A 24,474-nucleotide genomic window follows, 5' to 3' on the forward strand; every position below is an offset into this window, starting at 1 on the left:
CTAATCATCACACTGTGGCATAGCATTATTTCACTACCTGCAGAATTTAGATCCAGTAAATGTTTGATTTCATGAAAACTTTTTATAAGAAATCAGTACATGTTTAGAATGCCTGTCCTCCATGCGGGAGACCTGGGTTCGATTCCAGGCCAATGCACTCCCCGCCCCCCACCCCCAAACAAGCAAACAAACAAAGGATCAAACAAGCCAAAATTCAACACAAACATTGCTCCAATAGCAGGAAACTCACATGGAAAAAGAATGAAATGTGACCCCACTACACAGCATACAAAAAAACAAAACAAACAAAAAACCTGGCTGAAAAGGTCCAGAATACAGAATTTTGTTTTCAACCCACAACATTAATTGACAGCTTTTATGGCACTCGTTTCACCTTTGAATAAGTGCCGCCGCGATGGGCTACATGTAAGACAGAACATACAGCCTTAGACCTTCTTCTGCTATTACTAACCTTTATCCAGATTTAGTTGGGAGATGTGCCCATTTGAATCTGTTGTGTACCTTAGAAAAGCCATGTCCTTTAATCCTCATTCAATATTGCTGGCTGAGAGCATTTTAATTGTTACCATGGAGATGTGACCCACCCAATTGTGGGTGGTAACTTTTGATTAGATGGTTTCCATGGAGCTATGTCTCCACCTAATCAAGGTGGGGCTGCTTACTGGAGCCCTTTAAGAGGGAACCATTTGGAAAAAGCTTTAGAGCCCATGCAGCCAGAGACCTTTGGAGATGAAGGAAAATGCCCCCAGGGGAGCTTCATGAAATAAGAAGCTGGGAGAGAAAGCTAGCAGATGTCACTATGTGTCCTCCCAGCTGAGAGAGAAATCCTGAACTTCATCAGCCTTTCTTGATTGAAGGTAACCTCTTGTTGGTGCCTTAATTTGAACATTTTCACAACCTTGGAACTGTAAACTTGCAACTTAATAAATTCTTTTTTTTTTCTTTTAATACATGGGCAGGCACCGGGAATCGAACCCGGGTCCTCTGGCATTCCAGGCAAGTGTTCTTGCCTGCTGAGCCACCGTGGCCCGCCCAATAAATTCTTTTTAAAAACCATTCCATTTCTGGTATAGTGCATTCCAGCAGCTAGCAAACCAGAATAGGAGAAATGCCAGGCTAACTCTGCCCTCACTTCCTCAGATGGCACCTTAAAGACTCATCTTCCTTTGCTGAAAACTACTTGGGAGTAGTTTTACTTCCTTCTACAAATCCCCGTAAAGAACTCATTTGCTTCAAATATCCAGCATATTATTAACAGCTTTTGCATTTAAGTCAATTATTAGAATATGTATTTTAAGACATTATCTAAATTTATAATACATTTTCCCACTACTTAAGTCACTGTATGCTCTATGCCTCATTTTCCTCATATGAAAACATGATGGATTTGTGCTACCAGCATTATAATTTCTCTTCTACCTCTAAGGAACTCTGTCAATCATGTAGTTAACTCCTAAAATGTTTTTCCATTTCCATTGTCAATGCTTCTAATTTATCTTTATGAGGCTAAGATATTTGGTTACTGTTGATTTAGTTTTAAGATTTATTGAGTGGATCCAGGTGATTTACCATGGTGATAGCCAACGTGAGTTCATGTATAATCAAAACTAAATCTAGATTAGTGTTTGATTGAATGACTGGGAACTATAACCTGGCAAGTTGACACATAAAACTAATAATTATCACACTGTGGCATAACATAGGCGTTCTGTCTACATATTGTCTACCACATTATTTCTTTTCTCTTCCTTCTATTTCAAGCTATTTAAAAGTGAGGAGAGCTTGAACTTTAGTACGTGTGCTGGGCCCCTCCAGTTTCCAAGGAACATACACACAATCAGGATATCTTAGTTAATATAGTTTATTGTAATGATACATAAGAAATTAAGGAAGATAGAAAGCAATCTAGTAACTAGATTCTAGCCTCGTTGTTCTGGAATCAATTATTACTTCAATAACCTAAGAGCGGAAATGCTGAGTCAAGAAGAACCCTAGTTGTCTTAGCTGCACAACAGTTGCCATTACTGCTTTAAATGGCACCATTAGGGTGAATTGGCTTTTCTCTGTGTCTCTCTTGGCTGCTCTTACTGCTACTGTCTACATCTCATATTCAAAGTACTTAAATGAGGGCCTCCGATTGGTTGGGCTAGATACCATCAAATGAGAATACCACTGCGGAACACTTTTTTCCTAGGCTACTCTTGGGTCTATAAATGAGTTTCTTTGAGTCCAGTCCTGAATCGTGGTGCAATCAACAGCAGCCAAGATGGAGACTTCAATGACAGAAAACAGATTCGGCTCACACTGGAGCTATGGGTCTTGTTCCCCAGAACACCAGGACATAGAGACTATAATATACAACTTTACCATTGGGGACAAACAGCTTTTGTCTCTCAATGACAGGTTCCCACAGAGGATTTTAAAAGCATCCTATCAACCATATCTTTCCTGAAACCATGGTGCTGCCTTTCTTTTAATACATTTTTTTGGGGGATGTGGTGTTTAATAGCATGCACTTTCTAAAGAAGCAAATAATTCCCACTTCTAAGAAAGAGTAACTGAAATTTTAACTTAAGCTTTGATTCACACGAATGTTGCTGGATCATATTTTCTGAGTTGTCTTTAAATAGCTCCTTCCCCCATTTATACTGGAAAGTCACATGCAAGTTCAATGTTTTTAATTCTGGAAATTGAGATCATGCTCCCAAGATCTGTTGTACACCTGTGTGGGGTTCCTTAAATGAGAAACCAGGTTTGTCCATGCTGTATCTTACAGGAACCTCAGAATTTCTCAAATCTTCCTCAGAATTTTAAATCCATGGGAGATAGCAGAGTCCATAAAAGAATGAATACTTTCTCAATGTTTGAGGCCAAGAGGAATGGATTTGAAAGCCAGAGATCCATTTTACAAAAGGATAACTTTTCCCTCTTATTAATGTCTGTACATGAATTTAAAAATCATAAATCATCTTCACCTGACTAGATTTTATTGGACATTTCAGACATCCTTGTTTTTCATCAAACTGTTAGCCTAATTAAAAAAGAACACGAAATTTTAGGATTCAGAAACTGCTGGTCAATCAAATTATTATTGATTATTGGAGACGAAAAAATCTGCTCTATTGAGCACTACACACTCAATTGACAACTTTTTAAAGAAGTGTGCCCCTTCAGATTTCCCCTTTTTTATAAAAAGGTGCTCACCTCAGTGCACATACCATGCACATTCTCTCAGAGATACGGCTGCTCCTCAGACCACAGCAACTAGCAAATCAACAGAATTTTATTCTGCGGATCTTTTGAAAGGTACTGAGCTAAGCACCACAAGCACTCCAACTATGTTTTGCTTGAGTAGGTTTCTCAACTTTTGAGTAGTCAATGAGAAGGGAATTTGTGCATTTGACAGAGCTGTTTAGATGTCTTTCAGGGCATCCTCTCAACCTGAGATTTAATATGGGCTTGCTGAACAAACACTGGGCATATTTTATTATGGGTTTAGGCATGGAAAAGACAAAGTATACTTGATAAGTTTGGGCGGCAACTGAAATTGTATTTGCAGGAAACCTTTTCTGTCACTTGGCCAGAGGGTAGAAATGTGGTCTCTACAATTGTTTCTTCACTGAAAAAGTGACTATTCATTTACTCAAAATCCATACATATTAAAAAAACAAACTTTTTTTCACCCTAGATATAGGTATGGTGTTACGAAGATGCCTCATCGGGCTAATGTACAAAACAGTGGGACCAGAGTCCGTCGGGCTCTCTGCATTTACTTGATTAATCATAGCTCAGGTTGTTATCAATGACAGACTGGCTTGTTTGTGAGATTTAAGCTGAGGACAAAAAGAAATACCTCATCTTACAGTATGAAAAAGCTACATAATATTTAATTCTAAAAAAACCTGAGCATTGGACTATGTGAAGGAGTTGAGAATTTTAATGATTTCCCCCAAAATTCAGTCTTTTAGCACATCAGTTTATTTAGGGAACTTAGGGTTAATAATATAGAGTATATCCAGGTACATTTTTTTCCTATTTTCATAAACATTAAAAACTCAAGATATTCTTTGTAACAGAATTGGAAGCTTAGTAGTTTAACATAGCGAAAGAAAATGCATAATAGTCTATTAAATCTCATCTTTCTTTTCGTCAAATTGCCTAAAGAAGCATAAATGACTGGTGACATTTTAGAACTCTCTAAGTAGACTGCTAATCGATCAAAAATAAGAATAGTTTTTACAGTCTCAAGAAACTTCTGAATACTTATCTAGTCACCATAAAAATGTATATCTCCAGTCAAAGATGGGAATTCTCTCAAATATGAAAGCTAGGCTGAAAATTGGGGTCGACTTAAGGACTATAAAAAATCCTCCACCAATTTAAATCAATAAGGTTAAAAATGGCAAACCAGTATTTGGTTACCAAAATATAAAGAGAAAAGCAAAGATGCTCATTCACAGCAAATGAGAATGCTGCATATTAATTAATCGATCCAATCTACCTTAGGTCAAATGGAAGTTATATTAATTTTTTCCCTCAAAAGGCTTATAATAAAGTGCACCAGTTCATTGGGAATAAATATAGAAACAAAAGCATTGCACATTTGTCCACAACGTGTAGGGCTGTTTAAAAGTGACTGAGCTCAAACAACCAATAGCAAAGCATCTCTCATTACAGAAGATGACTGTTCTATTGAGAGTAAAGGCAGCTTTTTACATTCTTTAAATATTAGAAGTAATGGGATGATTTTTGAATGGAAAAAGTCACACAAATGGTCATACATACGGAAAAAATAAAAGGCAGCTTCTGAGATGGAACTCCTGAGACAATCGGACCCTAAGTCTGATCTTATCAAGAAATTCTTAGTCTTTTTACTTTTATCCCTGGAATTAGTTCAATAAAAGTCTTTAAAAACAAACAATCTCTGAATGACTTGAAGTCACTTACTTTGAAATAGCCACAGGCTGGTGGGAAATGAGCTTTTTTCAGTCCCAGGTTCAACGAGGCACTTTTAACCAACCAGTAACTGCTTTAACAAAACACATTTTGCAAAGGGTAAGATCAACCCAAAATGTGGGTTGGGGTCAGAAGTGAGACAAACAGCAGCACAGATACAGCCCTATTGGGAGAAGTTCTGTGGGCCGAGAGGTGCCTAGTGCTACATAGGTGGGAAGGTTTTCCACAGCCCTTTTGTTTCCTTTACTGAGTCTGCTTTGACGGTTTTGTAGGACACTGGTTTTTTTTTCCCTATGTTCCACAGGACCTTGGAAGTCTATTGGAACAATCTTTACAAGGCCCTTTGATGATAGCGTGAATATTTTCAGGGTGTCTTGTTTTTTTCATTTTTTGATACTCAAACCACACTAAAGTGTGGTGTTCACAGAGCACGGATAGAACCTCAGAATGTTCACTTCCTCCCTAGTGGTTTGATCGTCTGTGATTCAGTTATTTGGTTCAGCAGTGGTCAAGGACGTTGCAGTGAGATTAGCAGTGCTGATATCTGACAGTGTGTATCAGTGATCAAATTTGGGAGTGATATAAGTTTGGTGGCTTGGGAAGAGAGCAGGCTGCATCAAACTGTGGGTACTTCCAAGCAAGCTCCAACTGGGAGTCCCGTCCAAAGGTCATTTTGGACTCCACGATAAGCAGAAGTATTCTCATACAGCAAGCTGCTGCTTAAAATCAACGCTTGAGAATAAATAAGGCACTAGGTTAATGTTAGTGGCACAGAAATCTAGAATATAGTCTCAAACTCAAGGGTCTTAGTTTTTAGGGAATAATTCTTGAAAGATTTGTAAGGGAAATATGACTATTAATAGTAGTCACTTCCACCTCATAATTTCTGGCACAGACATTCATCATAGAGTCATCATAAAGTCTCAAATTTAAGTGTTGTTTTGCCCTTTTTTTCCTCTCGGGAAATAATTCCTGGGGTGTTTTTGAGGAAAAAAATAAATGGAAGTTGGTAGTCTATTTAGCACAGGTACAAAGTGTAAAAGAGAACAAGGTCACTTCTAATGGGTGACCCAAATTAAAAAGAAGGTCTGCACAATGAAATGCCCTTTTAAGAGACACAGGCCCATGTATGGCTCTGCACAGGGGTCATTTTCCCAGCTGCTGCAGAAGGCCAGTGATGCCTCCTGAACTCAGTGTCCTCACTGCTGCTGGCCCACCTTGATGAGGCAGGCTGGGTGGGGAGGGCGCTGATGCTGGTGTGCATGGCAGAAATCCTTGGGACACGTGCCTTGGGCTACCTTTTTGCTAGGACTCAGAAGGAAATGGCAATGATGGCCATTCATAAAGGACAAAATTCTGTTCCATCACATGCAAAACATAGTGACAGTGAGAGGCCCAGGACACAAGCCCACCCTTGTCCCGTGGCCGTGTGCCAGTACTCCAGGAGCAAACTTAACTTTCAAGGAAACAGCCAATCTGTCTCCCTTTAGATGTCCTTTTCAAACCCAACCAGATTGTTTCTTAGTGAACTATGGAGTGAACTTGGTAGTTTTTTTTGTCTCCACCCTTAATTTTTGTCTTCTTTTTGTTTTATTTTGTTTTGGCATGGGCAGGCACCAGGAATTGAACTCGGGGCTCTGGCATGGCAGGTGAGAACTCTGCCATTGCACCACTATTACCTGCCCTTCTTTCTGTTTTTAATCATCATGTAAACCACCCTTTACTTAACTGGGATGATTAGCAGAATAACTTCTTCTAATCAGGGTAGGGTACATACTACATACTTAGAGTCTTTGAGTTGTCCATTGTTGATGAAACATGCTACCCTTAAAAGTACTGTTCTATTCCAACTCTCTCATTGACCAGTTTATCAGCCAGTCAAAGATATTTGGAAACAAGAAGGAAGCATCCAATCACTGGATCACTAACAGTTGCCTTTCTAAGCAATATGAACCCACTGGATAAGACCCACGGGTGCCTCCATCATTCCTTTCGGCATATTAGAAATCAAGCTGCTGGGAAAAAAAAACTGAGATTGCTTTTCTTTGCTCTGAAAACACATGTCTTTGCTGGTCCCAAAGGATGATCCCTAGAACAATGTCTGGTTTTGTGTTGATGTGATTTATGCCAAAGGGACCCGACAAAATGTTCCATTGAAGTGAGGCTAATTCAAATCTCTGCCTGGGTTTTTGGGTTGCTGGATTTTTTTTTTTCTTATCCGCATTTGCAACTGGAAGTTGTGGAATTGTTTTCCCATCTGGGTTCTCAGGAAGGACCTGGTGTCTGTTCTATTAAGATACCACCAAGATTATTATTTCAAGAAAAAGATTATACATTACAATGCTTAGCATTTATATAGGCTCTTTTGATTTCAAAACAAGTTATAAATATTTCCTACCATCACAACATCCCAGCGAGGTAGGCGAGTATGAACTGTTCCTACGTTATCAATAGAAACCCAGGGCGAAGGGGTGGAGGGCTGGCCGGGGCCATGGAGAGGACCTGTGAGCCTGGCACTGGGCACCTATAGCCACCAGGCCACCTGCCCAGGGCCCTGAGAGACCACACCTCTCTCTCTCTACTGTAGATAGAAAACAACAACACACAACGACATTATAGAACAGTAATCCAACCAATATTTTTGTTTCTTAGTAAAATATGTTAAGCACAGTATTTAAATTGCATTTCTCCGAAAAGCATTTGGTATATTAAATAGCAGAAGGTATATTAAATAGCTCTATAAACATTTGCTGGCATACTCTTCACGGCATACTGATTCTAAAGAAATTAAAATCCACAGATGCATAAAGATCTTTCCTTTGTAACACCATAAACTAAAAAAAAAAAAAAGTGAAAAACTACTTTATCATAACGTAAACTTAATAGTCTGCTGGATAGTCACAGGTAGCTACATAATTTTTCTGAGTTTGAGAGAAAAAATGCTACATATATTGCTGGCTGTGATTTAAAAATACCAATTTGGTAGGAAAAAAAACACAGTTGAAAGGTAAAAACTAAAGACCCCCACCTCTAGTCTGTGTCCATTCTGAGGAGTTCCCACATTTTCAGAAGTTATTATCATACTTGGAACTAATGTTGAGGTGAATTTAGGGACTTTAAATAAAATTTTGTGAGAAGGAGTATAAAATAAAACCTATGCTATTCGAAGAAAATGAACAGGGAGGCAAAAGAGGCATTTTTTAGAGAGTTTTGAAGGCTGACGTGAGATGTAAGCTGTTTATGCTTAGATAACTGTGTGTGTCTTGGAGATGTTTCACAAGAAAAATGATTCCTTTCATCAGTCTCCTCTGCAAGGCAAATTCCTCACTCGATTCCCTATGCTAGCAGTTCTCAGAAGGTGTTAAAGAGCTTAACTCATGCTAAGCTTCCTAAGAACTGACCAGGTAGGTCAGCAGAAAACATTCTAAAACTAGAAAGGAAGAGGACTCAAAGTTTTAGAATTTGTATGCTAACGTAAAAACTAACTTCTAAGCTGAAAATGACATTCTCTGTCATAAATAACAAATATAAAAGTCTTAAATTTAGTGCACGTGGCACTAAGACATTGTTAGAGAGATATTACATGTAGTTCAGAGAACATTTTTTATAACTGTGCTTTTTCTCCTTAAAAAAACAAAAAGATATATTAAATTGTTTTTCCTCTCCTCCAAGTCCTTTATACGTAAATATGAAATTCAGGGCTGCCCGGTCCATTTGCTCATTCATGTTGTGCACTCAAAGGGTCCCTCCCACTGGCGCTGTGGGTGGCAGTTTTGTTTGAGGCGGGTTTGAACTTGAACAGGCTTGAACAGTTCGGCTGCTTGGTTGGCTGTAAGGCTCTGGCATAGGGTGAATACCAGTCCCGTTCAAACACATCTTTAAGTTGCTTAATGATGCTCGTGTCATTCCTCACATCTGCTTGGTTGATAACAAGGCCTGTGCCAGCATTCTGGGTAAAATCATTCCCTACCCAATCAAAATTTCCTGCAAGCAAACAAAGAAAATAAATGGTGAGGGGTTAACATCCATTGGGGAATCTTCCTAATATAATGAAATATGGAACAGATTTTGTTAAAAAAAATAATAATAAAATCAACACCCAAGAATAAAGAGAGGGAGAATGAATTGTGTTGACAGCTCAGAAAAAAAAAATTCGAAGAAGCCTTACATATGGTGTATTAATATTTGCATATTATTTTGGCATTTTCTTCAGCTTTGCTCAACTTGAAACTCAAAACAGGGAATCTGCTGTTCTTTTCTGTAAATGTTATTTCTTATTGACATTCACAAGACATGCTAAATACAGCAACATTTGAAATGTATAGGAATACACTTAAAAATCCTGTGAACAATTACTACCTTCTCAAAGAGACAACATCTAATCCATATGTAGAAATGAGGGATTCTAATTATAATGCTCAAAAGCTTTCACATCAAAGAAGAAGCTGAAGCCAGAAAGAAAGAATGAGCTTCTAACTGAATACACAAAACTCTCTTTGCTTGAGCTGTCAACTATTTCCTAGTTTGGGGGACCAGGCCCCCCCAGGCATCTCGGTACTGGCTGTGAGAGCAGGCTCCCAGGAACAACTGCCTGGTGTAGGGAGTAAGGCTGGAAGCTGCCTAGGAGAGGCTCACCATGTCCACCCCACTCAGATAAAAGGGCTAGACTCCCCCAAGACCCCCACACTGATCTCTTGTCTTAGGCAGACAAGAGATGTTACTGATCTCTTGTTATTGTGACTGACGGACGCATGCTCAAGTCCTAACCCCAACACCTGTGAATATGAACTTATTTGTAAAGAAGATCTTCGAAGATGTTTTCAGTTAAGATGAGGCCAAACGGGATCAGGGTGATCCCTAATCCATTTTGACTAGTATCCATGTAAGGAGAGGAAATTCGGACAAAGAGACAGATGACCGATGTTGAGACCGAGAGAAAGAGACGGCCACGTGACACAGGCAGGGATCAACTCTCGGCAGGCCACCATCGGAACCCCATAGACTTCAGAGAAAACCCAGCCCGGCTGACCTGGATTATTGGCCTTCTAACCTCCAAAACTATGAGACCATAAATTTCTCATTGGTTAAGCCAACTAGTCTGTGGTCCTTCCTTACAGCAGCCCTCACACCCTAAGATAGTATTATCCAAGGGGGAAGAGGAATCCACAAGGAGGGACGTCGATTTCTCTTCAGGGGAATCCAGTACTGTCTATCTCTTTGATCTCTGTCCTTCATTTAACACATTTATTGAGTGCCTACTATCTACCAGGAACTATATTCAGGAATAGGAATATAAAACTGAAAATGGTAGAACCTTCCTTCAAGGAGTCCAGTAGGGAAACATATATTTATAGTACAAAGTATATGAGACAGTGCAAGAGAGGTATGTCTACAATGCCATCAGGGCACAAAGAAGGAGGACTTTCTAACTCTGACTATATATGTTAGGAAAGGAGCATTGAGTTAAGGAATGAAAAATGCTTAGAAATTTATCAATTAAGAAAAGTGAAATCCACACCTCCAAATGCAGGATGGCATATATGTGAACATAAGAGAGGTTTAGGGTATTTCTGCACAAAGGGCAGGAACTGTGCTGGTTTGAAAGGAAGTATGCCCCCTAAGAAAAGCCATGTTTTGATACAAATTCCATTTCATAAAGGTAGAATAATCCCTATTCAATACTGTATATTTGAAACTGTAATGAGATCATCTCCCTGGTTGATGTGATTTAGTCAAGAATGGTTGTTAAACTGGATTAGGGGATGACATGTCTCCACCCATTTGAGTGGGTCTTGATTAGTTTCTGAAGTCCTATAAAAGAGGAAACATTTTGGAGAATGAGAGACTCAGAGAGGGCAGAGAATGCTGCAGCACCACGAAGCAGAGAGTCCACCAGCCAGTGACCTTTGGAGATGAAGAAGGAAAATGCCTTCCGGGGAGCTTCATGAAATAGGAAGCCAGGAGAGAAAGCTAGCAGATGACGCCATATTCTCCATGTGCCTGTCCAGCTGAGAGAGAAGCCCTGACTGTGTTCACCATGTGCCATCTCACTTGAGAGAAACCCTGAACTTCATCGGCCTTCTTGAACCAAGGTCTCTTTCCCTGGATGCCTTTGATTGGACATTTCTATAGACTTGTTATAATTGGGACATTTTCTCAGCCTTAGAACTGTAAACTAGCTACTCATTAAATTACCCCTTTTAAAAGCCATTCCATTTCTGGTATATTGCATTCCGGCAGTTAGCAAACTAGAACAGGAACTAAGGATGAGACTGGGATATATGGGATTTAAAAGGTAAAGGAACTATCATTTATTAAGTGCCTACAGTGAGCAAAGCACTATACTTGGTATTCTGTAGACATTATCTCATATAATGATAGATTTATCTCCACTTAATAGATGAGAAATGTAAGGCTCAAAGAAGTAAATACATTTGCTAATATTACCTGGCTAGTAAATGATGGACACAGGTCTGCCAGACTCCATGAACTATCTACAATACCTTGAACCAAGAATTGCTTCCACTAAAAATAGGTTTAGCCACGTTAAGACTAAAAACATTATTTTATAAATTGCCATCAGCCCCAATCTTGTCTAAGCTCCCAGTGGTGCTCTCCCCTTTGGTTAAGGGAACTGAAAGCTTTTGAAGTGTCAAACTTAACCTGGTTTCCCTCAGTGGCTCCCTCAGACATCTCTGGAAGAATATTTATTAATAGAATGCTGAGATCTTTGGCTCCTGGACATCCTTGACCCATGTCCCTACAGTCATCTATGGAAGAAGCTTCCAAGGATAAGGTACATCTGGAGGGAGAGCCAGTTCTATTCCTTTATAGCTTTCATCCTTTTGGCTCTGATCTGCCCTCAAGGCAATATCAATATAATTCAGCAGTCATACTCATTTGTTAAGTCCTATCTTCTCTGTTATGACTCCACCTTCTCCTTTGATCTTTCTCACAATCTTTAGGGGTATTTGGGCATAGCCCACTCTAGTTTTTCATGTTGGAAACAGTTGTTGATAATATGGGATAGGGGCATGGTACTAGCTGATGTTTGGGAGACACTGGCCCCTCTGGGTTTCAGGACTTATTTGGCCCAGGAACCCTTCTGGAGGTTGTAGGTTTCTGGAAAGTAATAATAATGCATGGAACTATCTGTAGAATCTCAGATGAAGCTTTAGGTGTTCTTTAGGGTTGGCAGGAATGATTTTGCTTGGGGTTTGGCAAACCATGTTGTCATGGTCAGGTTCATGTGCCAACTTGGCCAGGTGGTAGTACCTGTTTGTCTGGTTGGGCAACTGCTGGCCTGTCTTTTGCTATGAGGACATTTCATAGAATTAAATCATGATCACTTCGGCTACATCCATAGCTGATTCTATTTGTAATCAGCCAAGGGGAGTGTCTTCTGCAATGAGTGATGCTTAATCTAATCACTGGAAGCCTTTTAAGGAGGATTCAAAAGAGACAGGCTCTCTTCCTGCTTTGGCCAGCGAGCCTCTCTTGTGGAGTTCATTCAGACCCTCCATCGGAATTGTCAGCTTCACAGCCTGCCCTACAGATTTTGGACTCTATGTTCCCACGGTTACATGAGACACTTTTATAAAATTTATATTTATGAATATTTCCTGTTGATTCTGTTTCTCTAGAGAACCCTAACTAACACACATGATAAATACCAATATCTAGCTGAAGCTTGCATAAGAATAGCCTCCAGAGTAGCCTTTTGACCTTATTTGAATGCTCTAAGTCACTGATGCCTTATTTCTTACAATTCTTTTCCTCCTTTTGGTCAGGAAGTCATTGTTGACCCCATGGGACCAGGACCAGGCTCATCCCTGGGAGTTATAGTCTATGTTGCCAGAGAAACTATCAACTGGATGTCATCTCCCATGTAGGGGAAGGGTAACGATTTTACTTGCAGATTTGGGCTCAGAGAGAGAGAGGCCTCATCTGAGCACCAAAAGCGGTTTTCTAGGAGTAACTCTTAGGCATAACTATAGGTAGCCTTAGCTTCTCAGCTATATAAATAAGCTTGACAAGAGCAAACCTCAAAATCAAGGGCTTGTACGATAATTATGCCTAACAGTCACCCTCAGAGAACCTCTGTTGTTTCTCAGATGTGGCCTTTCTCTCTAAGCCAACTTGGAAGGTAAACTCACTGCTTTCCCCTTTATGTGGGACCTGACTCCCAGGGATATAAATCTCCTTGGCAACATGGGACCTGACTCCCAGGGATTGAGCTAGGACCCACCATCATCAAAATGAGAAAGCCTTCTTGACCAAAAGGGGAAAGAGAGAAATGAGACAAGATAGAGTCTCAGTGGCTGAGAGATTTCAAACAGAGTCAGGAGGTTATCCTGGAGGTTATTCTTATGCATTACATAGCTATCCCTTTTTAGTTTATGGCATATTGGAGTGGCTGGAGGGAAGTACCTGAAACTATCCCAGTAGCCTTGAGTCTTGAAGATGATTGTATAACTATATTGCTTTTACAGTATGACTGTGTGATTGTGGAAACCTTCTGTCTGATGTTCCTTTTATCCAGGATATGGACAGATGAGTAAAAAGAAAATAAAGATAAAAATTAAATAAATGATAGGTGGAGATAAAGGGTAAATACTGTGTAGATTGAAATACTGTGGGTCAATGAGAGGGATGGGCAAGGGATATGGGATGCATGAGTTCTTTTTTCTTCTTTTTATTTCTTTTTATAGGGTGATGCAAATGTTCTAAAAATGATCATGGTGAAGAATACACAACTATGTGATGATATCATGAGCCATTGATTGTATAATCAGTTGGACTATGTGTGTGTGGAAAATTATCAATAAAAGTATTTTAAAAAATCAATTTGACACTTCTTCGGCAATTCTTTCCTTTTAAGGAAGAAAAATGAGGGTGGAAATAAGTGCTCCTCTGTTGATCCCTAACATAGGTATAATTGAATTTCTAATACAGGTACTGTACCATTTTAGATAATTTACAGGGACTGCTGTACTTTTGTTAAACCTCATTAAAATGGAAATGTTTAGTAAAAACATATATATATCAAGGGTTTGGCTTATTGTCTTGGAAGTCCCAAAAGTTTGAAGCGGTATCAGGGGCTTCCGTGGTGGTAAAGTTTAATAGTTCCATATTTTTTTCTCCAGTCCATCAAGGGACTTTGCCAATAGTTTTTAATGATCCACTCAACATACTCTGAGAGGTTTCTGGGCATTACATCAAGCTACACAGAATCTGAAGCCCTCATTCCCTTTCTGGGCTCCTTGGTTTGGATTGTTAAATGATCTATTGAAACAGGTTGAGTCAGATTATGTGCTACAGAAAATTTAGGTTTTGGACAAAGTAAACCTCTCTTCCTTTGGTCTCATAGAGTAGTTGAAATTCTAAAATACAGACAATGTTTTCTTACCCCTGTATTCTGCTTTAACTTAGTTCTGACTCAGTCGGCTTCGTTCTTAATTCTAATTGAAGCCTGATCTCTTTTTCAGTTTCTTTAATGGTTGTTATATGTGGCAATGCTGACTTTCAGAGCTGTGCAACTCCAACTCTGTAACTGTTTCATTGAGGACAAAATTAAGGCACAGAGAGATTAGGTAATTTGGCCACAGGAGTGTTAAAAACCTTTTCAGAGCTGAGGTTCAAAGCCAGGTCTGAGGCCACAGCCCACACCTAAACTTCTGTCCATATCGTCCCTGATTCCGGGAGACATCCTTTCTGATGCTAATTGGGGCACTTCTCCCTGGGCCAGGAATATCACAACCACCCTGAGATGGCTGCTCCTTCACTGGAGACCACAGTCTTTGAAGGAAAACCATAGAAATATGCGTGGGTGGGGGTGCAGGATAGCAGGAAGAGAAGGAGAAAGAGATGAAATTTTGAAGCCACATTCAGTGGGATCAGGTTTTCCCCTTCAGTACAACAGATGTTGCCAAGATCTTGAGTTTAGCTTAGTTCTCTCTCAGAAGCTATACTTAGGTTATTCTCAGCGTCTCTATCTCTGAGCAGCTTCCATAGGTCTGCAGAGGAATCCCTATCCCAACTGTGATCATTTTTTCCTACCTCTTAGTTCCTAATGGTAATGCTTCACTATGTTTTTAATTGGGATGCTGTCTCACCCAGCTTTTTGGAGACTGCTACTTCAGCTTCTAAAATGTATTCTGAAGCCCCAGTTGCCAAGAGAATTATAGTGTCACCCTCAGGAACACAATGGTGAAGGTGCAGATGAGCTCACTGGGGAATGTTTGAAATCTGCCTCTAAGGGCCATTTGAGTGTGTTCAATTAACCTAACACCATCCCCCACACACACCTTGTCAGCCCTTAAATAATTCAAACAAGCTTTCAGACATGTTTGCCAAGCTTGACTCAAATATACTCTGGAGAGTTCAAAAGCAGAGAGATAATACTGGTTTGTGGATATTTCTGCAAGTCTTTTGAAAACTTAACGGAGCTATAATTTCATGCAAGGTCTGGTGTGGATTTTTCTTAATTCAGCATTCTCAGTAAATAGCTGAGTGATGACTTCAAAGATTTTCAGAACTTGGAGATGATTATTTAAATTACCAATGACTTTTTCTCTCTTGTTGCTCTTTGAATAGTTTTATAGTAGAACTATGCTTCACTCTAGGCAATTGATGTTTTGCTAGAATGTTATGTGAAAATGAACACATTATTAAAATGCATTAGGGTAGGGAAGATGAAGGGAGAGAGCCAGGAATCAATATGTGCTATGAATCTAAACAGATCTGAGACAGTGTTAGGAACTTCTCATACATTATCTCATTTAATCACTGGGTGCCCTGAAAGGTGCTACTTTCCTCGTTTGATAGATAAGAAAACAGAGGATTGGAGAGATTACATAAATTTCCATCATCTTCCAGCTAGAATCAGTGCTGAAATTCAAATATGGGTTCATCTGACTCCCAAACACTTATTTAATTCCTAAAAAGGACATGTAGATACTGGCATAAATACCTGCCAAATTTACACACAGCACCTCACTTTAAGTAAACCCCACATGTAAAATGTCCAGATTGATTCCCTAAAGCCTGCTGTGTCTGAAACCTGATCCATCTCTAGATTTCCAACAATTGAGCAAAAAACAAAACAAAACAAAATAAAAAAGCTCTTTGAATCTGTTTTTGTCACTTGCTTAAAATAAAGCTGATTCCACTCTATTCTCTACACATTATGAAAAAAAGGAAATCCAAATAACCACATCTTGAGTCACTGAGAGGGACAACAGGAATAAAATAATATCCTCATCTTTTAGAACAATCAGAATGATATACATTTAAAATACTCCAATACTCTATTCTACTAATGAGATACCATAATTGCTAAAAACAGAAGAAGACATAACATATTCACATTGAGCCAGGAGTGACTAGCTCTCCAACAGGCTGATGCGATATATTCTCAAGAGCTGAAGGTGGGGAGGGGACAGGGAGCCCGGGGTTCTAGATCCAGCTCCTTTACCCCTTAGCTGCATGCCTAAGTCATTTAAAGTCTTAGAGCTCAAGTTTCCTCATTTCTAAACTGCAGATGATAAAAGCTGCCCTCCCTATTGGCAAGGATAATCAAATAAGATGAATAAAGTGCTTGGCAAAATTAAAAGGACACTAAAAATATAAGAAGATATATTTTTTTACTCATTGAATTTGGGATAAAATTAACACAGATTCCATACCTAAATTCCATACACACATTTTTCTTTTCTGCTTTGTGACTGCTACTTCAGCTGCAATGTAATACCCACACTGCTATTTCCTGATTTATGTGCCTTCTTTTTATAGATAATAATTCCCACTATATCTGTGTAGATACCAGTTAAAGGGTTCTCCTGAACGATGTGCATCATGAGAAATTAGAATAGATTTGATAGATTAAGAAATCATTCCTCCAGTATCTCTGATTTCTGCTTCTGGAGAATACCTTAATAAGAATAGTTAATTATTAATTGGGTGTCATCTAAGTATCAGGTGCTTTAGTTGTATAAGATGCTTTGCATATATGATCCCATTTAAATACTACCCAGTGAAGCAGAAGCTATTATTAATTAGCCCCATTTTACAGAGGAGAAAGCTGAGGTTTAGAGACCTTATGTAAAATTGCCCAAAGTTAGGCATTTAGAAAATGGCAGGGTGGAACTGTTGCCTAGGCAGTGTCCATTCTGACACTGAGCCATTACCTTATATGCTTTCCCCTTCCTCCCAACAGGCTGGCTTGTAGGTCAGTGGGCAGGCAATGAACAATGTGCTCCATCTAGTGCCAGTACTCACCTTTCTTCAGTCATTCGACTCCTCAACTACAGAATGAGGCAAATGGACCAGAGACTCACTGCAAACTATCAAAGACAAGTTGTGTGGAATCCTAGTATTTAAATCAGGCCATAGAGGAGATGTTTGATTGAAGAGCTCTTTGCCCTCATGCTCCAGTTTCCTGGCCTCCTGGTCAACCCCACTCACCAGCAGTGGCTCCCAAGGCCCTCCTTCTTTACTATGGAAAGATGAAGAGCTCAGTTTGCCAATCACTGAACAGGATGATTCCCTAAGACGCCTTACAGCTTCAACACCTACCAATATAAGCTGCTCCATCGGTCACCATATACTTGTTGCGATTTAATTTAGGAAAGGTGTTATTCTTTTGCTCTTTGGTAGCACAAGCATTCTCTCTTTCCAGATCAAAAAATTTCTGTAAGACAGAAGAATAAAGCAGGTGAATAAAGAACATTTTCAGCCTTGTTCAAAAGCACCTAAGCATGTATTATCCAAATATCAACAATAGACCTCATATTGGGTTATTAAAACCACAACCTTGTTACTTCTTATAGACGACGCTATTTTTGTTCTCAAATCTATATAGGTAACAAGAGAGAAACTTAGCAGGCTCAACTAGGTCTGTAATTAACACTTTTAAGCTACACAATGAACACAAACTTCAATATTTCAACAGGATGAGGGCCAGGAAGTTGTTTAATTCTCTTTGTCTTATTCATCAGGGTGCTTTGGCATTTGAAGTCTGCCTCAGGGGGCTTTCTCCAAGGATGCCAATGAACTGGATGAATATTCTCATATATTGCATTCATTATAAGCAGCAGCAGGTCCATCTCAATGACTAGCTGATTAAACAGGGGATTTGCAAAGGTCAAAGGAAATTTTGCCAAAGGAGAAAATATATTCCATCTCAACACATAGGTTTTTGGAAAGGCAACTAAAAAATTACAGGTTCAAACCATGAATCCTGAATTTCAACTTAAATGTGAACCAAAAAGCAGCATTCCAGTTCACCCAAGACCAAAGATGGGGGAGAGAAGAGGAGACTGGCCATGTTTGTGCCTCAGGCATCCGTGAACTCGGTAAGTGCTCAGATGAGGCCTACGCTGTGACTGAGGGGACAGGAGACACCAGGCGAGGGGAGTGTGGTAGTTAGATTCAGTTGTCAACTTGGCCAGGTGAAAGCACCTAGTTCTGTTGCTGTGGACATGAGCCAATGGTACGTGAACCTCATCTGTTGCTAATTACATCCGCAGTCAGCTAGGAGGCGTGTCTGCTGCAATGAGTGACGTTTAACTTAATTGGCTTGTGCTTAAATGGCAATGTAGCACAGTTTTGCAGCTCAGCCCAGGCCTTTGGAGAAGTGGCCCCGGGGAAAGTTGTTGGAACCCAGGGGCCTGGAGAGAAGACCAGCAGAGACCATCCTGTGCCTTCCATGTAAGAAAAGAGCCTCAGTGGAAAGTTAGCTGCCTTTCCTCTGAAGAACCAACAAAATAAATCCCCTTTTATTAAAAGCCAATCCATCTCTGGTGTGTTGCATTCTGGCAGCTAGCAAACTAGAACAGGGAGGGTCTCCGGTCGCCTCCACATTTGAAAATGTTTAACATTTTCAGAACCGCATGGAATCTTTCTGGAATGGCTTATAGCTGTGGAATCATTTGTGTCTGAGGGACAAAAGAGTCAGAGAGTAAAATAGGATGATGCTGAGAAATGGAGACATCATCCACAGTTTTTTTTTTTTTAATTGTGAAAAATAAAATAGATACAAAAAAGCAATATGTTTCAAAGCACATGACAACAATTAGTTAAAGAACAGAATTTAGAGTTTGGTATGGGTTACAGTTCCACAATTTTAGGTTTTTCCTTCTGGCTGCTCCAAGACATGGGAGACTAAATGAAATATCAAAAGGATTCAGCAGTTATACTCATTTGTTAAATCCTATCTTCTCTATTATAGCTCTACCTTCTCCTTTGATCTTTCCCCAATTTTTAGGGATATTTGGGCTATGTCCATTCTAACTTTTTCATACTGGAAAGGGCTGTCAGTAATATGGGATAGGGGGATGGAACTAGCTGATGTTCTGGAAAGGCTGGCCCCTCTGGGTGTCAGGACTTATCTGGCCCAGGAACCCATTTGGAGTTTGTAGGTTTCTGGAAAGTAATCATAGTACATGGATATATGTATAATCTCAGATGACGCCCTAGGTGTTCTTTAGGGTAGGCAGGAATGTTTTTGATTTTTCTTTTAGATTTTTTTTTAAAATTTTTATTGACAAATCTTTACACACATACATTCCATACATCATGTACAATCAATGGCTCACGTAGTTGTGTAGTCATCACCATGATCATTTTTTAGAACACTTGCATTTCAGAAAAATAAGTAAAAAGAAAAAAGAAAAAACTCAGACATACCATACATCTTACCCCTCCCTCTGACTGACCACTAGTATTTCCATCTACAAAATTTATTTTACCCTTTAGCCCCCTATTTATTTTTGTACGCTGTATGGTGGGGTCACATTTCATTATTTTTCCATGTGAGTATCCCATTATTGCAGGACCACTTGTTGAATTTTTGTTTGTTTGTTTTGCTTGTTTTGTTTGCTTTTTGGGAAGTACATGGACCAGGAATCAAACCTGGGTCTCCCACATGGCAGGCAAGAATTCTACCACTAAACTACCCTTGTACCCTCTATTTATTTATATTTTTATCCATATTTTTTTACTCCTATGTCCATAACCTCGATATAAGGAGCATGAGACACAAGGTTTTCACAACCACACAGTCACATTGTAAAAGTTATATCTTTTTAGAACTGTCTTCAAGAATCAAGGCTACTGGAACACAGCGCTACAGTTTCAGGTGCTTCCCTCCAGCCACTCCAGTACACCATCAACTAAAAAGGGATTATCTATATACTACATAAGAGTAACCTCCAGGATAACTGCTCAACACTGTTTGAAATCTCCCAGCTACTAAAACTTAATTTTGTCCCATTTCTTTCTTCCCCCTTTTGGTCAAGAAAGCTTTGCCAATACCTTGATGGCAGATCCTGGCTCATCCTGGGAGTTCTGTTCCATGTTGCCACAGAGATTTATACCCCTGGGAGTCATGTCCCACGTAGGGGGAGGGCAGTGAGTTCACCTGCCAAGTTGGCTTAGAGAGAGAGAGGCCACCTCTGGGCAACAAAAGAGATTCTCTGGGGGTGACTCATAGTCCTAATTTTAAGTAAGCTTAGCCTATCCTTTGTAGGAATAAGTTTCATAGGGATGCACCCCAAGATCAAGGGCCTCGGCCTATTGATTTTGTTGTCTCCACTGCTTGCAAGAATATCAGAAATTCTCCAAATGGGGAAGTTGAATATTTCTTCCTTTCTCCCTAATTCTCCCAAAGGGACTTTGCAAATACTTCTTTATTCACTGTCCAAATTACTCTGGAATACATCTGGGCATCACACTAACCAGGACAAACCAACAAAATCTTGCATCCTATTCAAGATTCCATGTACTTATGGTGGTCAACTAAACTGACCATATAGGTTAAATTAGGAAATGTACTACCCAAAACATAAATTTTGCACCAAATAAACACCTCTCCTTTTGGTCTCACACAGAAGTTGAAGTTTTAAAATATGGACAAATATAATCCTTTACCCTGTATGCTGACCTATGTTAGACCTGTTCGGATCAGCTTAGCAGGATTGGCAAGCCATGATAAATAGCAATTTCTAGCTGATGCTTGCATAAGAGTAGCCTCCAGAGTAAGCTCTTGACTGTATTTGAACTCTCTCAGCCACTGATACCTTATTTGTTACAATTATTTTCCTCCCATCCAAGCTTTTAAACTATAAATATTCAAACTTGGCTTATCTCTCTCTTATCCTTCAGGCATAGAAAAGGGCAATAAAGGAGGTGATATTCAAGGTCCTTTCCAGTCCTGAAAATTCTATTCTGAGATTTTGTAGAACCCTTGAGCTCACTGGTGGAAAGGCCAAACTATATGACTTAGAACCATGTATTCCATGACACGGAGGAACATCTTCCCACTCACCATGGTTATAGGTAATATTGCCTGGATTATTTATTTCCTCAGTTTCCATCTTCTGTAAAATTTTTGTCAGTTTGGAGGGTTTACATATGCCTTTGTGGACTATTCATTCAAACTGGTGTATTAATCAGTGAATGCCATTAATTCATACTTATATATTTGTGAATATGAATATGGAGGGTGTCACCACTCGATAACAGCCAGCCATCATCTTGCTTGAATAATCTGTCTATTACAAAACATGCCCAAACATTTAACTTCTTCTCTTGAGGTAGATACTATTGTACAATTAGGAAGTGTTTGGAAAAGAAAAAAATATATAAACCTAATTTAAGATAGGGAGGGAATGACAGCTTGAAGCTTTAGTGAGAATCTACTGGCTCAAATCAAATATGGCCCAAAAGAAAGGAAATGGCTTTTTCTGGGTGATGGAAAAGAAATGACAGCAGAAATCATACATTATTCACTAGGTGTAGATCACGGCACACAAAGACATTACAAATGTGAGATTCGTTAATTTATCAAAAGATAAAAACCCGGGCGGGCCACAGTGGCTCAGCAGGCAAGAATGCTTGCCTGCCATGCCCGAGGACCCGGGTTTGATTCCCGGTGCCTGCCCATGTGAAAAAAAAAAAAAGATAAAAACCCAGCGGATGGGGATGATCTTGTGAGTTGCCCAGTGTTTCCATGAAGCCCCTCAAGGATACAAACATATCAGGATGGGACAAGGGAGCTGCCCTCACCCTGAGGACAGAGATAACCTGCCTAGTCCCAGACCCTCCTTTGCTATTAGTGTTCAGAGGCTCCAGAAGTCACACTATAATGTAAGATCCCAATGCCTACTTTTTTTTGGAAGAGTTCATCATCCATCTGTGTTCTAGATGTTGGGACTATAAGCTTCCTTTCCACGTGGGCTTGTCTTGATGCTTCAACATCAATGGCCTGGCTTAAATGAAGATCAGAGTCTCTGTTTTATTAAAAATGGGCAGCATTAGACTGTTAGTGTTTGGTTTATTCAAGTAAGGTACCCATCAGCGTTTGAAAAGATGAAGCTGATTAAATGCTATAGAAGTTAAAATGATGGATTCGACTTTTCTCGCAACTCCTCTAGGCTTAACTCATAAATGCCTCCCATGTAGTCCACCACCTTCTCTCTTCTTCTTTTCAGCCTTGGGATAGCAACTCTGAGCAACCCTGGAAGCATGTGTCAGCGTGGATGGCACAACCCCTGTCGTTTGGATCTCTAAATGCTGCATGAATAAGAGGCCTCCCTTCCCCTCTTCCCCCACCCAGGATTGATTGGGCTTTACTAAAGTTCTAGTGTGGTTTGGGAGTTTTCTTTTTCTTTACTCTTTTTTCATAGCAGCTAACATGATCTTTATTTATTCACCATGCCAGGCATGGGAGACATGATGGTGAGGAACACAGTATTGTCCTCTCCTTGATGGAACTTCGTGAGGGAAAATAAAGCGGGCAATAGTGTAGTCTGATAAATCCTTTAATTGAGGCGGTATAGACAGCATCGGCATTTACTCACTCACTCCTACAGCAAGGAATATTTATTATACAACTACAGTGTGCCAGGCACTGTGCTGGGCCCTGGGGAGATCTCTGAGAGCACAGCAGACTTGGCCTCTGTCTCCATGGGAACCTGGGGTCTAGTGGGTGAACTGAATAGTCAACAAATAATATACATGCAAAAACACGAATATAAACTCTTGTAAGTGTGATGAAGGAAAACAGCCTGATGAGCTGTTCTTTCTCATTTCCTGTCTGCCTAAGCTCCACGAAGGCTGGCAGGTCACTGATGGAACCCTATCACCTAGAAGAGGATCCTGGGACAGAGTAGGGTCTTAGGGGACTGGGAAAAGCTGAGATCTACAGGATTGGGGGGCTTTAGTCAGGAACAACAAGGAGAAGAACAGTGTTTTTGGCAGAGGGAACGATATGTACCAAGGCCCTGAGGGCAGCAAGCGGGTGACCCGTGGGGACCTGGGGAGGGTCCAAGATGAGCTAGAGAGTCAGCACGGTTAGTGTGATTACCACGTCCCATCCTGCTTCCTGCAAGGTATTCATGAGCTCAGCATGTGGCTCACAGGGGACCAGCAGGAACCCGGGTGGGGGACCCTGGGCTGGAGGAGCCTGTGTTCACATGCCGGTGCTCAGCCAGTCACGCTCTCACAAACAGGAATGCTTATGCAGATGAGTTCTACAGAGCAGGTCGGGTTTCATAAATGAGCATTATGCTGAATCAATATATTGATTTTTCTTTTAGTCTCCGGCACCTTAGAGCAGCTAGAAATAGAAATCTAAAACTATGGAATTATAATCCATACTAAACTCTGAAATCTGATCTACAACTAATTGTTACAATGTACTTTGAAATTTATTGCTTTTTTGTAAACACGCCATTTTTCACAAAAAAGAAAAAAAAAGAGGAGGAGTATAACAGAGAAGATAGGATTTAGCAAATGAATATGACTGCTGAATCATTATATTGATATTCCTTTTGGCCTCCAATGTCTCGGAACAGCTAGAAGAAATAAAAAAATCATGGAACTGTGACCCATACCAAACTTTAAAACCTGTTGTATAACTACTTCTTAAAATGTACTTGGAAAATTCACTGCTTTTTTGTATTTTTCACAATAAAGAAAAGTTTTAAAAAAAAAGAACACTTATGCAAATGAAGCAGATCACTCAAAACAGAGAGGATGCAAGAGAAAACGTGTACAAAGAAAGCTAGACTGGGAGAAGAACAGGAAACCTGGGTTCTAGTCTCCTCATGTGTGTGACAATTTTTTTAAAGTTACTTGCCCTAGCTTTTCAAGTATTTTTTACTATCAAAGATCGCTGTCCTGGTTCTTATTGTAAGTTCATGCATATGCTTATGGCTTTCTTGGATGAGTGCAGGGAATAACCTCCCCCCACCCTTTTATTTTTGTTCCACAAAGATTTATCTCGAGTTCAAGTCCTAAGGATAAACAAGCAGCAAGACAGATGCTGCCCTCAGGGTCACCAACAGAACATGGAATCTTCAAAAGTGAGCGGTGGCCAGCCGAGAGGGGAGGACAGCCAGGCCACAGGTCTCGGGAGCAGGGCGAGCCTCTGAGAGGAGGAATGAGTCTGCCTGTGTGGGAGGCTGGGGGCTCTGGGGGCAGGAACAGGGAGGA

At 40.0% G+C, this 24,474-nt stretch overlaps 1 protein-coding gene across 7 annotated transcripts in view; it reads right to left on the minus strand.

The window, feature by feature from the left end:
- Positions 1 to 7,650: 7,650 nt before the first annotated feature.
- The window catches only part of PLD5 (phospholipase D family member 5), a 453,172-nt gene continuing 436,348 nt past the window's right edge, over positions 7,651 to 24,474 (minus strand). For all 7 annotated transcript variants that reach the window (XM_077167818.1, XM_077167821.1, XM_077167819.1 and 4 more), the window contains 2 exons: positions 17,554 to 17,668; positions 7,651 to 8,961 (listed from right to left, as the gene is read on the minus strand). In XM_077167818.1, the coding sequence (XP_077023933.1) occupies positions 8,696 to 8,961; positions 17,554 to 17,668 (381 nt within the window). In that variant the 3' untranslated portion in view covers positions 7,651 to 8,695. The remainder of the gene's footprint in view (positions 8,962 to 17,553; positions 17,669 to 24,474) is intronic.

Source organism: Tamandua tetradactyla, chromosome 7 (genome assembly GCF_023851605.1).
Source record: "Tamandua tetradactyla isolate mTamTet1 chromosome 7, mTamTet1.pri, whole genome shotgun sequence".
Taxonomy (NCBI): domain Eukaryota; kingdom Metazoa; phylum Chordata; class Mammalia; order Pilosa; family Myrmecophagidae; genus Tamandua; species Tamandua tetradactyla.